We start from the raw sequence: 15,399 nt of genomic DNA on the forward strand, positions 1-15,399 counted from the left end.
AAAAATTTCTACAAATATGTCATAGCTGTGATCAAATCGCAGGTACCTGGGTGACAACCTAGATGTTCTACCGTGAGACCATAGCCCCAGGGACTAAAAAATGATAATTCCAGTTAGCCTTATTAACTATACTTGGGGTGACCGGTGGCAGTCGCCTTCTCACATGTCACTAAGCGCTCCAAATTAATAAAAATAGGGAACCAAAGTACTCAAGAAAGAGATGTAGTAACGAGTCCCAAGTCATATTTTTCCAAGGGTAACTAGTGAATGTGTGTGAATTCTAGTATTGATTCAAATTGAATTTCCATCAATAAAGTCAATTAAGCTCTTCCATTTGATTCACATTGCAAATTGAATTCTTCTACAATAAAAAATAAGATCAAAGAAGATTCATTCTCATCTAAACATGATCCACTCTCTTTTCATCAAATTAGTATCAATTAAATTTGGATTCTAATGCACCATTAAATCAAACAATTCAATTTCCATATTTTCTATTCTCAATCACAGTAATAAGAAAACTCAAAGGTTCGAACAAACTTGTAGGTACCTAAATATCATCCAATTCACAATTACAATATAATTCAACAATTAAACTCAAAAGCTCATTCTCAATAACAATGAACAGAGGTAAACAATCAAAACATCAAATTAAGCATCCAACATTTAAACAAGATCATAATCACGAAGATTGATTCTATAGAGCACGGAATTGCTAACTAAATAACAAAAACCTACAAACTAACAGTAATCTGTATTGCAAATTCAAAACAGAACATAGATCAGTTACAAAGGTTCAACATGGTCGGGGTTGCAAGCAAGAAATCAAATTGGAATGACAAGAACTCAAACAAAAATTAAATTACAATGTAAGGATTCAGATCTGAAGATCTGAGCAAGTTTAATAAAAAAGAAAACTAAATTGCAAGAAAAGTAAATCGTTCACAACTCAAATCCATGCTTCAGCTTCTTCATTCTGCCAGAAAGCAGAGTCACCTCTGAGAACACCCTTCGGGCAATCACTGGTGAAGATCCAAGCTCCCAGCTAGTGCAGCCTTTCGATCACAGCTTCTGGGAACGCCCTTCGAGCTCACGAACTGGCTGGCACTCTCATCGCACGAAGAATAGTAGCTCAATTCTGAAAATTTGCATCACTCGATTGATTGATCAGTTCAACTCGAGTACAGCAGATGAAATGGAAGTCGTAATGGAATCGAAAGGTTCTAGGAACGCCCTTCGAGCTCCGTTGGCTGATGGAGATCTCAAATCTTGGGGAACACCCTCTATCTAGATCGCGGACGGAAATCAGAAATCGAACTCACGTATTGGGGAACGCCCTCTGCTGCTCTTTAATCTTGGACGATGAACGCTGGCAGCTTAGGAATCATCGGCGATGAAGAAAACTTGCTCACGGATCTGGAAATGGAACGGGAGCTGCGGGAACGAAGATGAACAGTGGATTTGTTGCGAGAAACGCCGAGCTCGAAGGGCACTGTAGCTTCTCGAGCCCTTTTAAATCAACCTCAAATCTGATCAACGACTGAGAATGCTCTGATCTCATCTAACGGTTCAAACTTCTTAGATCAGGGTCAAAAGCTCTAGATCTTGATCGATAGCTATGATGTACTTCCTCTTGGCTTGGATGGATCAGATCCTCAACGAATGGCTCAGATCTCTCCAATCTTCAATGAACGGTCCAAATCGCTCCAAGGCTTGATCGACTTGTTTAGTCCTAGATTTGAGCCCAAATATAGTCTGATCTGATCGGGTGCATGCCCCTTTTGATGCCTACAAAGAATATATCAACTATTAGCATTAAATATCATCATTAAAGGCTAATTTGTAATTAAGTCCAAGATCAAATACAATTTGTGAAATGTAAAGTAAATATGAGTTTAAGTTATGCAAAGATCATTAAAAACATGCATTATGAATCAAGATAATGTAGTAAAATCATAGTTATCAATCGGCTCAGCCCAACGGAAGTTTCCCACCGGCCACAAGGTAAATCGAGATGTGCACATGGTGGCCAACCCAAAAGCCCAATATCCTTTGATTGCGCCTCCCATTTGGAGAAAAATTTGCAAATACGCCATAACTGAGGATAGAACAGTGGATGCCTGAGTGACAACTTGGATGTCCTACCGCAGTACCATAGCCCCAGGGATAAAATGATAATCCCAATTAGCCTTATTGACTATCCTTGAGGTGACCGGCCCGACTCCACGAAATTTTCCTACCGGTCACCAAAGTAAATCAGAAAGCGCACACGATGGACAGTCCAGAAGTCTAGCATCCTTTGATTACATGCCCCATTTGGAGAAAAAAAATTCTACAAATACGTCATAACTAGGGATCAAACTACGAATACCTAAGAGACAATCTGAATATCTTACCGTGACACTATAACCCTTATAAGTTAAAGTTGTTAAGTTTTGATACGAGATTTACAAGATTTAGACAATTTAAGTGATCTCTAACTCACAAGCTCACAATCTAAAGAGTAATTTGATGGTGCAGAACCCATTGAATGAATGGTTTCACGAATAACACTTGGTATTTACACGGAGAAGCATTCAAACTTCTCCGAATCCATTCATACTTTGGCGCATATATATACACGGTGACAAAAAAAATGATTTGTCCTCCCCAAGCTAACATTAAAGAAGTAAATCACACATAACTATTAGTGTCAGACAGTTGAATAATGCATAGGAAGTGACAGACACTCGGACTATTAGCCAAGATTTAATCAGCAGATCTCATGGTGACACCATCATCATGTGCTAACTAACTGTCCATCCGGAAGAAACTTGGCACATATATATATACACAATACTACAGAGAAGCATTCAAACTTCTTAGAATACATTCATACTTTGGCATATATATATACATTTATACACAACCCGAATTGGAATAACCGTGAACAGATTTGATACATATATGAAGCTCGATTATCTATCAAATTTGAATACTTTTGCGATGAGAATGTTGAATGGTTTCAGAAACTGAAGATAGGTAGTTTGTGAATGCTTCGCCATGAAAATGCTGAATGGCCAAGAGATATACCTGTGTGACTACAAAATAAGCATACTGTTATTGATCACCATTGCAAGTAATCCACAGATATCGAATTCAAGGAGTATAATGATCCCAAATTGTCAAGAGGGCGATAAAAAATGATCCAACTGTGAGACTTCCTTTTATTTACAGAAACGTTTCTGGGCACGACTAACTGATGCAATTGACGGATGAGCAACAAAAAGTTGAATGAATTGACTCATCCTAAAAAAGCTTAGATCTGTAATCGCTTGCTAATCAGTCTATATAGGTTCTGGCTAACTTTCAGATCCCTGCACTTTGTTTCGCATCGGCAAAACAGAGTCAAAATGTAGCAAAAAGTGGCAACCGCGCAGATGAAACAAGCTAATTTGAACCGGAGAGCCCAGCAGCAGGTTTGGGGGCAGTCCGAACATAAGTGAGACTCCTAGCTGTTGGAGACTGCACATCGGATGTTTGAGAAGGTTTAGCATCCTCTCCTGAGCCTGAGGGCACGGTCGACGTTCCACGCTTCCATTGCAAGCTCCTGGCGCCAGGTTTGATTGGCAGGCGTCCTCTGAAGGTACCAAGAAGTAGGCCTCGCGGATATGGCCTTCGGCCAAGTCGAGAAGGAAATGGTGGTGCATGAGCCATGCGTGGCCACGGTAACACAGGAGCAGCTTCATAAGAGCTTCTGCGAACAACCTTTAATGAACAACCAGATAACCCATGTCAACATATTTATATGTACAATAATATGTAGATCATCATCAATCATTAATACGTGTTTGTTCAACTGTATTTGGTCAGCTACAAAAATGGTAAACCTCCATTAAGCTCTATAGAAGGCAATATGTTGCGGGAAAAAAACCGACACTACAGTTGAATAACAAGGATGAAATTTTGAATAAAAAGCACTGAAGTTCAGTAGCAATGAGCAACTCAACTATTATACAATCATTAAAAAAATAAGCAGAGCAAAAAAAAAATAACAACCGATGAGTGACCAGCAAAAGCATAGTTACAAAACTGAACTGAGAATCGGATTGGATGAGCCAAAGGTTCGGTGGATCAAATCACAAATTGACCTGGACATCAATCCAGTCAAATTTGTTAAACATAAAGGGGAGCCATAAAGGGGAGCTTAGGTTGCAATGATAAAATTGTTGCTGTATGACTTTGAGGTTATGGGTTCGAGTCGCGAAATCAGCCTATTGCAATGCAAGGTAAGACTATATACAATAGGCGGACCCTTTCTTGAGACCCCACATTAGCGGGAGATTCGTACACTCGGCTGTCCTTTTCTTAGTTAACATAAAAAATCTACCTAAATCTTACTCATAAAACATCATATTTATATAGAGCCAGTAAAAAAATAATTTGTTAGCGCACAAGGAGCAAATATTGATACAAAAATTAGAATAACTTGCGAGTACTTTATAAATGGAGGAATCAAGGTTGTTATTGGATGTATTTGCTGTTAGGGTAGGTTAAAATATGAAAAGGAATTATTTGCCTATCCTAATTCAAATACTGTAAATTGTTTATTGGTGTTTTTTAATGATAATGGAGGCTTGCCTTCAGAATCCGGGACATAAATGAAGTGCCGTTCAATGACAATGCTGAATCTGCCGATTCTTTCTTTAGGAATTCGACATATGCAGACCTGTTGAAAGACAGAAATTTTTTTTTAGAATTTGTGTTGAACTAGAAATAACAAGAAGAATGATATAAACTGCTCTTATTGTTTACCCTGTAGGTTGACCAGTAGTAGCATCAGTGATGATGATTACTTTAAGCACGTCTCCGAACTTGTTGAAATGACGAGAAAGTGTATCTTTAGTTGCAGCAAAGTGAACCTGTAAAATCCAATCAACGCAGATCAATTCCACTGCTTTCCAATATTCACCTGTTTGTCAAAGAGAGGGGAAAAAAACAGATACTTGCATTGCTAACAAATAGAGTTCGAGAATCTCCATCGTCCAAAGGACGGCCAGTAACATATGAACCTATAATTTGAAGAACTTGCTCATTAATCGTTAATAGTAAGCTAGTTGTGATTCTCAGTGACAAAAAAGTTAGAATTCAGTATACCTGGTACCAATAATTGTTTCTGAGTAGATTGCCTTTGATCTGCATGTTTAGTTTCCTGTAGTTATCATTGTATAAACAGACAAGCATGTTACATAAATTCAAATCACATTAAAAAAATGGAAAAGATAATAAATGTGCATGAATTACAAAGCATGTCACTTGAGAATAAAAGTAGATAATATAAAGTCTCTTCACGAACAAATCACTCCAAAATCTAAAAGATTTGCAGGATGCTAATGTAGATGATCAGATGGAGTGGAACTGTGGTATACTAAATCAATAAACAAAGAAACCAATATCTACTAGACTAGTATGATGTCAAGATTTGGCTAGACGTCACGAAATTAAAAAAAACTGGGCTCAAGCCTGGAATAGCTGTTCCAGCTTAGCCATTTGGCATCTTCATTATGCTCCCGTACTAGATACCCAAAAAACCCCTTCGTAAATTAAAAACAGTTGGCTAAGCCCAATGGGTTGTCCTAAAGTTGAGTATGTTTGAAGATGGTTAAAACAAACAAGTCCAAGCCAAGACTTTAAATACCAACCCCTGTCAAAAAGACAATTAAAATGTGAGCATTTCAGCCAGTGGACCATAAAAAATGCAGAGCATGGTCACCAATCCTAGCAGGATTGATATAAGACCATTTGGCAAACACCAATCAGAGAATGACATTATCTAGCCTTTCCATCCTCATTTTTTCTTAAACAAGCATTGTTTCTGTTTAAGCATTCACTCAACTACTTTCCTAATGCTTGAGGTTATATTATCCTGATCAACTGGAACCTTCTTTACTCTTTACTAGCATACCAATAGTTGCATCAGACTAGTATTTTTTTCAAGGATGTATGATAGGGATACCTGAAATTTGATTCAAAGTTTAATCAAGAGTGCTCAATATGCTGTAAGGTCTGAATGTGCTAGAAACTTGTATGCGAGAAATTTTAGGAAATACAAAATGAACTGTGCTTACAAGGCTCTAATGTAAGGAAAGGTCTGAAGAACTAGTAGAGAATCAAAACCTAGAGCACAAACTTTATACATCTACCCCTCCCAAATCTAATATTTTCCTTTTGGCAATAGTTAGAATTGGGCAAAACAGGATGATGAAAATAAAGAATTTCAATTTCTGCCAACAAAAGAAAGTGATTTGGACTACAATGAGCACAACACTAATTGGTTGATGCTTCACGTTGACGAGCACACTTACTGTCATATTCTGAGACGAGAAAACATCATTGTCCTTTAGAAAGTTGACATTCTGGCTTCCTGCACCTTCACTGTTTCTTGCAGTGACTTGATTCTCTACCTTGGGATCATCACTGGCAACTAGATAATGGATATGTTTATGTGTTTCGTTAGCAGAAGTACTCATAATCTTCTTGGATGTCAAAGCTAGTGGACCAGTGCCATGTTCCTGCTCCAACAATCTTCTTTTATTTGATATTTCTTCAGCTACAGCATGAGGTTGCATGATCATTGACTTCACATCTCTATTAGAAGATGAAGTGCCTAGCAGTGAATCTTGATCTGGCTGGCTAAGGTGGCTAACATCAACAACACCATCGCATTCATTATTATCTAAAACAAAATCATCAGCCACATCAGTCTCTTTCTCTAATATGGTCATGTTGTCATCAAAGTTAGCATATTCATTTCTGTAATGATGATCCAAATACAGTGGCTCTGAAACTTTATCAATAGGATCATACTCACCGTCTTCAAGATCTAATCCAGTAGTAACTGGCAACCGGTTAACACTCTCTTCAATCTTTTCATCATGACCCAATCTATTGAAAACACTACCAACTGACCTAACCCTGGTTACATCTTCAGCAGCTTCAGCGGCAGCTTTCAAAGCAATTGATAGAGTACCCGGTGCTCTTAATTCTGATTTTCTATGGAATTTTCCTTCTAGCAGAGAATTTGTAGTGCATGTTGAAATTACTGAGCAAAGTCTTTTCGAAGCTGGCTCAACCCTAGAACTTGACTGTTGCACAGCCTTTACAGCATCTCGAACGGCAAATTGAAGAAGCCGGCGTGGAGCACCAATTACAGGATAGGAAGCTGTATATCTCTGTCAATGATGCATAATAAGCAAAGGAAAAAGCATTTAAGATAATTACACAATGTAAAAACATTAGGGCAACACATTACATCAATAAACAACGAGTATAAAATTCTTCACATTATCAAGGATTAAACATATACAAAGTAGTTCAAACAATTCAACATTATAAAATTCATTATCCCATGTACAATTTATATGGGAATAGTTTTACAAAATGTAACAAAATGGTGAATGGACAGGAACAGTTTTACCATTCAATAGTGTTACGATACTAATAAGATCCTAACCCAATTTCCTTTGATTTCTGCAACATATTTGCAGCCAAAAAAAAATTTATATATACACACACACATATAACGATGTACTTTAAGGGACATTTTTTCCATTTGCTAACCTATAGTGTCATAGCACCCCACCTCCCCAACCAACTCATTAGCAAGCATGGCAAGGGATGAGGAGCGCACATGGGTGATGTTCTTTTGAATGGAACAAGTATGAGTTGTTGGGTTGAATGACCCAGGCAATTTCCATATAGGGATCAGGAGGCTTGATTCAATTATGAGATGGAACATACTACAAAAGTTACATGTGCTGTAGTATAGGATTGAACATCAATAAAATTTCAGGTTTTCTTAAAATTGTTGTCCCTTGAGGTTTTAGAGTTCCAGAATCCCAACTACCTCTAGAAAATCTTATTTATATTCGTCTAATGAATGTTAATTATCTGCCATCAGCAATGGTCCGATCTTGTCTTTGACATGCTTCTTTTTATGTGAACAAACTTGCTCATTCATAAATTAGCTAATTCTCTGGAAAATCATACTTTCACTGATGACTCAAAAGAAAGAAAGAGATTTGGAAACTAAACCATCAAGTATGCCAAAACCTTCAGGACTCCATTTGTATCAAATAATTCAGCTGCAGATGATGAATAAAGTTTTTGATACAGAACAAGAGTGGGAAGTAGAGAGGACTGGGGGAAGAGAAAGTAGAGAAAAGGTGCAAATGAAAAAGCATAATCAATTAAATATACTAGTCCAATTACTATATAACATAGTCATTAGATAGTTGCATGAAAAATAGGAATTACACACTAAACACAATGTCCAATATAAACCAATTATTGATAAAAATGAATGCTAAATTAATTTATATTGCATCATTACCATTACAAGCGGAAATTGACTTTAATGAGCTGAATCGAAGCAATGAAATGACTTGAACATGAACTTTAAAGTGTGCTGCTTCTTGTAGTTTATTGTAGGCAGCAAGCAATTGGATACTCAAAGTCATGATATGGAGTAGGCAAGGTGCATAGTGTCCTTTTTTAGTGATGAGATACAGCAATATAAAAGTGTAGGGAGATGCAACCATTCTATTCTAGTGCTGAGCAGCATATGATGTAACAACTGGCATTAGTGACAATTAGCATCATTCAAGTGGAGGGGAAGGGGAGAAAGAAGAGGAAGGAGGAGGAGAAAAGGATGAAGAAGTGGAGAAAATGATGAAACATTAGGCCCATTTCTTTTGCCTAAAAATGCTTTGTATGTATAAAACACTTCCTAAGGAAAATTTTAAACAATTTTTGCCGCAACCTCCTCCACCGTCAAAGCCACCTTTCCAAAGCTCCCATGGATTGGTGCAGTTGGTACATGCATATGTCTCCCCCCCACCCCCACCCCGCCCTGCCCCGCCCCGCGGCGCGATTTACCTGCCTGTATCTAGCCACGGGGCCGGCGATATTGGGCCACTTTGGGGGAAGTGATATCATCTTTTGCTCCAAAAGCCACCTTCCCAAAGCATGGTGGGCCCCACCCAACCAAACCGGGAACGCCACCAGAATTGCCCATCGGGTTGACGACTAGCTCCACAGACCACCGAAGGTCCTTTCAGCGTGTTTTGTCCTCACACGCACGCACCCTGGAAAACTTCCCAGGAGGTCACTCATCCTCAGATTTTTCCAAGTAAAGCACGCTTAACTTTGGAGTTCTTAAGTTTGGGCTTCCGAAAAGGAAGGTACACCTTGGTGATATGGATAGTACCATCTAACCTTTTAAGTCATACTTAACCAGAATCTCAGAACCGGGGTATTACAATCACCCCCACTTAAAGACACAACGTCCTCGTTGTGTAACCATGAATCACACCACAGACAAATCCCAGAATCTCCCTCGCTAGGTGGTGCCCTAGGTGCTCCTGCCACAGGCGCACTCACGGTCACAAGGTCGCTCTGATACCATCTGTAATGCCCCGGCTCGGGCGCGCCCCACCCGGACCGAAGCATTGGTTAGAATCTAACCTTGCAGGGAGCCTAACCGACAAGATGCTCACCTCACATCCGCTGATTGTGCGACACAAGTGTGAGGCTACATGATGGTTCGCAAAAGGCTACCAGTGGAGAGGGCTCTGTTGGAAGGACAGAGGATCAGTGGAAGGGCAAGTGATTTTTTGGCTTTGTTCTAAGATGACATGATATCTTATCTTAAGGAGACATGGGTCATATAGGTGATTATAGTAAGTGCACGGATACAAGCTAATACAAAGTTTTGGAATTGTGTGAATCCAACTACTTTGTTTTCATCAAAATAAAGCTGTTTTTTCCTTTATAATTTCCCACTTTGTTGCTGTGGAGGACTTGCAGATTGCAAAGGACTGCAAGTCAAAGCTTGCAAAATAGAGTTTGTAGCTAATAAGGAATTCTGTAATTTACCCTTCTTGTTATCTAATTATCAGAGCAATATTGTGAATGTCAACCCCAAGTCAGAATAAAAAAAATGGTAGGTTGTTGTAGTCCCTGTTGCTAGAAAAATACTTGTCAACAACTTTGTGAACATAAAGTTAAATAGTAGAATAAAATTTAGGAACCTAACTCTAAATAGCTGAGAATCATAGTTTCTTGTATAGAGTCTTTTAGCGGAGAGAATTGTTCACCTACAATGTAACACATGGTCACAACATGATTAATACGATCAAGGAAGTAGGATGGTGTCTGCTCAATGGGGAAGGAGATGATACAAAACTGGAGCAGGAAGAAGAGAGAGAGAAAAAGAGGATACCCTAAAAGAATTAACTCAGAATCAATGATATAAGGCATTAGACAACGATTATTCACTAATACAACTAAACAAACCCAGTGCCCATACTACACCTAGTCGCCAATTACTAGAGCAACCCCTTCAATTAATTTGGTTCCTACAACACTTTTACAAGTGAAAAGCAAAGACTACCTCAAAAGCGTACAGAAAGTTATGTACCTGTGGGTGCTCATCATCTCTGCTCCGTTTTCTCTGAATGTGAGCTGTAGGTGAATGTGACTGCCCAACAACATTTTGTCTAGACACTTCCTCCTCTGCGTGCAATATATTGGTCACCACACTCCGAAGAGGAAATGCTCCATTATTATCCTTTGTTTTCCCTTTCCACCCTCTTCCATGACTATTTCTGTTCGTATCAGTTTGAGCAGTAACTTTCTGATCCTCCTGAGAATTCTGCCTTTCAGACAGTACACAAGAAATGGGCTTAGACTTGGCCACTTCATCAGGAATAGATTGGTTCGGTTGTGTATACAAGTGTATATTTGACGATAGATGATCCCACAACCTATAGAACAAAGATTTATAAATAACAGTCAATAGACAAGAAAAATATTAGAATATAGTTTATGATGTAAACAACTACTCTTACACAATGCTAAGAGTCCATACCAGGAAATAAAAGTGTCACTATCATCCCCCAAAAACACATTCAGCTCCTTCCTAGCTTCATCTTTGCTACGACCATTCCTGAGCAAAACTACAACATAATCCTGCCAATGTGAAATTAAAATGCAAGTTAAGCACTAGACAGAAAAATAAAAAAATTTAATACTTAACTAGCTAAATTAGTAAAATGTTGTAAAAATAAATAAACGGATACAAAAAAAATGAAAACAACACAGTAAAACAGCAACCGAAATTCTTCCATCATCCATGTACATTAACAACGGAACTAAATCTTTGAAAATCGAGATTTTATGAAAAGCCAAAAGCTGAAGAGGAGTCAGCCACTCAAAAGACCAAGGAGAAAAAAAAAATGAATACATGAGGCACAAATGAGAGAATGAGAGAAAATAAGTTAGCCTTCACTTTCACTGATCCCAGTAAGGTGACCACAAATGGCACAATGAATAGGTGAAGTGCAAGAGATGGAACTTTCCTTCTGCTGAAGCAATTGGTTCAGTTTGTAACAATAGGAAGTGTGCCCCGTGCTAACATGGCATAGGCTTACCATTTTGTCTCTCAGACCATTACCCATTTAAGGTCATATGTGACAATTGATATTACAATATAATGTATAGAAGTATTAGAGGAAGCTACATGTGGTGGCACTCAAGTATGAGGAAAATTCTGTGTCGTCATGAGGGAATTATTTGACGAAGGCATAGTTGTTAGTGCAAAAAAGTGAACTTTGGCATGTAAAAGGGAAAAACTTATCATGGCATTGAAATTCCAATCACAGTGCGAAGTCAGTGGCATAAAGTTACTCGGTCAAATGGAACATTGATCCCAAAGATTTAGACGTCAGGTGAACATTGTCACACGAAAACATAAATAGAACAACTTTTATTAAACTATCAAGCTAAAGAATCATCTTACAGTAGCATCCACTTGTTTAATCCTCCAAAATTTGATATTCATATATTAGCAGGGAACAAAAACGATCAATGTCTCCAAAAAAACAAAAAATTGTTTGTTTGGATTAGTTGTTTATATTAGAGGTTCAGTTTTCGTTCTCTCCCAAACTAAGGAAAAACAAAGCCTTTCATTCGGTTAAAACACCAATGCCTCAATCCAAACATGAATATAAGTTGGCGGGAACAAAACCTTACCACGAGTGTACCATCAGTATAATCGCCCATGAACTCTTTAAGCTTCTCCATTACCTTCGCATGCAGTCTCGATAAGCCATCCTGACTGAAACTGACCTTAAACGTCCGGTCATATCCGGCGCAATCGGGCCCGCCCATGACCGAGTAGAAAGGCGATCAGATCAAAACCCTAATCCACCTTTTTCTTTCCTTTCTTTTTTTTGACGGCGACCGACGGGTAAAACAATGAACCTATTCGCGACACCGAGACGAGGAGTTAACGCGAAGCGGGAAGAGGCGAGCGGCGGCGCAGTCGACGGCCAGCTAATGCACGGCGGCGGAGGCGTCGCCGGAGCAGATCGGATTGGATTAGGGCTCCGCCTGGGCTCGACTGATTCGATGGTGAACTCGCGGCCTAATCGTTTTTGGGTGAAATATTTTTTTTCATGTACTTGTAGGGGATTAAATTGTGAAAAACCATAAATACCCTCCAAAAATAAATCAAAATCACATTCCTATCATTAATCCAATGATCCAGCTCTTAGAATTCTACTTATCCTAAAAATGGACAACTCAATCCCACAAACCGACTACCAGAAAAATTCAGGAAGCCTGCCATCAAGGAAATTTGGAAAGCATGGATGAGTCCTATCATAGCGTCCGATATCCAGTATCCGATATCATAAGTAGTTCAAGTATTATAGGCTGATGAGGTGAAGCTATGCAGTCCTACATGTCCCGTAAGATAAAAAGTTATACTGAGCTATCAGTTAAAGTCAAAGATGTTATAGATGCTCCTTATGAAGGGTTAAATTCATCATAAAAGGAACTTAAGTTGAGTCTAATAAGCCCAACACATCCATTCTAAAGATGCAAAGTTAAATAAGGGCAAGTCAGTTATCATAGTCCCTGTCTCAACTAAAAGCTAAATAAGGTTAAGTCAATTACCATTGCCCTTGTCTCAGCTAAAATCCCAACACCTTCCTTGGCTCAACCTCAAACCCCAACGGTCTCAATTTCAACTACCGACTCCTTCGAAGTCTCAATGACAGACTCCCTCGTAGTCTTAGCGACAGAATTCCTCTTAATCTCGACAATAAACTCTCTCTCAGTCTCAGCAATAGAATCTCCCTCAGTCTCAACGATAGACTCCCTCACAATTTGGGTCTCAGATACTAACTTTGTCTATTCTCAAGGTCATTCAATATTGACCTCACCTTTTATGCCTCCCTAGGTCGATTCGTTGATAGTAACTATGAATATTCAGGATGGGTAGCATCTTAAGAATAGAGGAGTTATTACGAGGTTATCAAACCTGGTCCCCTATATACTCTCCTACGAACACGTGGCGCTAGATTAGCGGAGCAGTAACTAACGGCTATCAAATCCAGTCCTCTTAACGACCCCTATAATGATGAGGTTTCGGTTAACGTGCAAATGTTCTCTGAACTACCATATAAACACTCACAAAGGTGATGACAAAGGATCCTTAATTTCTGGAAACACTAGACTAGGTTCTACCCTTCTTCTCCATCTTATTCTGCTCACATCACCTTAAATAAATCCTAACTTGAGTATCGGAGTAACCCCAGGATCCGTCCCACGACGAGTCTAACCCTCTTTTGGAGTGCATTATACGTTCTTTCATCTAAATTATCGACGACCTTCAGAAGAGGCGTGAGTCGACAAGTTTGTTGACTAGTATCTTGAACATCCACGATATTTGGCTAGAACAAATTGGTGTCATCTATGGGAACTCTGAGCCAAGACGTTGCGATAATTAACACTAGAAGGATTGTTGACAATCGCAACTCCGGTGGAGAGAAAAGTCTCGATGAAGCGATGACCATCACATAAGAAAACATCGATGAAATAGCCTCTAAGGCGTTGCAAGGAATACTATAACAACACGCCTTCTTGCAACCACCAATAACGGGAGCTCCTCCTCCCGTAGTGGGTACACCTCCTCCCCTGGTTAATATACCACCACCCTTCGTGGGAGTTTCGCCGACCATGGTGTTAATTAAACGAGGCGTGACTCTCCAAGGTGAGGGGACCGCATGAATCCCAAGCAGGAGAGACGCCTCCTCATGACCACAAAGGAAAGGCTCTCACTACCAATGAAGGGATTGTTCAAAGAATATCTTTCTCTAGAGAAGTTCATAATTAGGAACCCCCTCGCAACTTTCAACAACTACAATTGGGAGAATACACAAGGTCATCGAACCTAGAAGATCACTTTTATCATTATGAGAATGCCTCCACATTGTATCAATACATTAATGAGGTTAAGTGTTGGGTCTTTCTAACCACCTTATCGGGTTTGCCCTAATGGCTTGTTGGAGGATCGGTGGCCGGCTTGAAGGGGGGTTGGATAGCTCGGTCACCCCCTAATCGATTTCTTCTCTATAAGAGGGTTAGTGCACAGCGAAATATACTAAAACTAAAGCAATGAAAAATAAACAAGAATACAAACACTAACAAGCTCGATGTAACGTGGTTTGGAGATGATGCTCCTACTCCACGAAGTGTCCTTGAGGTGGACGAGCCCTTGATCCTTCGGTGGATCAGTCCCCGGCAATCTCCGGCTAAAGCTTCTCCTTCTCGGTGGAGCAAACCTCTCACAAAATGATCTCTTCCTCTTTACAAGATGAAGTTTAGATTAGGAGGAAGAGGATTGAACTTGGGAGCTTTGGGCACAGAATAAGAAGGTTTACAATTAGCACCAGTAACCTTCTTCAAGCCCCAAGTCTCTCCATAAATAAGAGGAGAGAGTTGATCAACAATCAACTCAACTCGGCACCAGTCGACTGGCAAAACCATCAGTCGACTGGTGTTACCGTTAGAGGTAGCCAACGGCTACTTTCCAGCACCAACGGTCATTTACCAGTCGACTGCTAAAACTAGCAGTCTACTGGTAGCTGTTTGCTGAGCGAACAGAATGCTTCTGTTCGCTGCCAGTCGAGTGCTAAAACATGCAGTCAACTGGTGTAGTCGACTGCTAAAACATGCAGTCGACTGCTAAAAGTTGCAACCGACTGGACTGCACCTTGTTACACACTCACACTCATCCTCTCCGGAGTCGCCCTTGAAATCCTCTTCTTTGGCCTTCGTCCCTCAGATGCACCCGAGCCCGCGGCTCCTCTCCGTGCCATCCTTCACGTTGCCTTGAAGTCTACTTCCCTCGGCTCCACTCCATTACTCCTCGTCCGACAGTCCCTCGGATGCCTTCCACACCATCCTTCACCGACTCAAGGATCCGAGCCCTAGGATGAGCTTCCCAAGCTTAGTTGCACCAAGCTCCTCATGTGTGTTTCACCAAGTCCTGCAAGACTCAAACACACGTAT

General features: G+C 39.8%; 1 protein-coding gene across 1 annotated transcript; it reads right to left on the reverse strand.

The window, feature by feature from the left end:
• Positions 1–3,183: 3,183 nt before the first annotated feature.
• Positions 3,184–12,472, reverse strand: LOC122056579. Its single transcript, XM_042618591.1, has 9 exons — positions 12,073–12,472; positions 10,910–11,010; positions 10,460–10,805; positions 6,345–7,211; positions 5,137–5,191; positions 4,990–5,051; positions 4,795–4,901; positions 4,621–4,708; positions 3,184–3,747 (listed from the first exon to the last, which is right to left on the reverse strand). The coding sequence occupies exons 1-9, from the start codon at positions 12,208–12,210 to the stop codon at positions 3,430–3,432; spliced, it is 2,082 nt and encodes a 693-aa protein (XP_042474525.1). The 5' UTR covers positions 12,211–12,472; the 3' UTR covers positions 3,184–3,429.
• Positions 12,473–15,399: the final 2,927 nt, after the last annotated feature.

This window comes from Zingiber officinale, chromosome 3B (genome assembly GCF_018446385.1).
Source record: "Zingiber officinale cultivar Zhangliang chromosome 3B, Zo_v1.1, whole genome shotgun sequence".
In the NCBI taxonomy this organism is placed as follows: domain Eukaryota; kingdom Viridiplantae; phylum Streptophyta; class Magnoliopsida; order Zingiberales; family Zingiberaceae; genus Zingiber; species Zingiber officinale.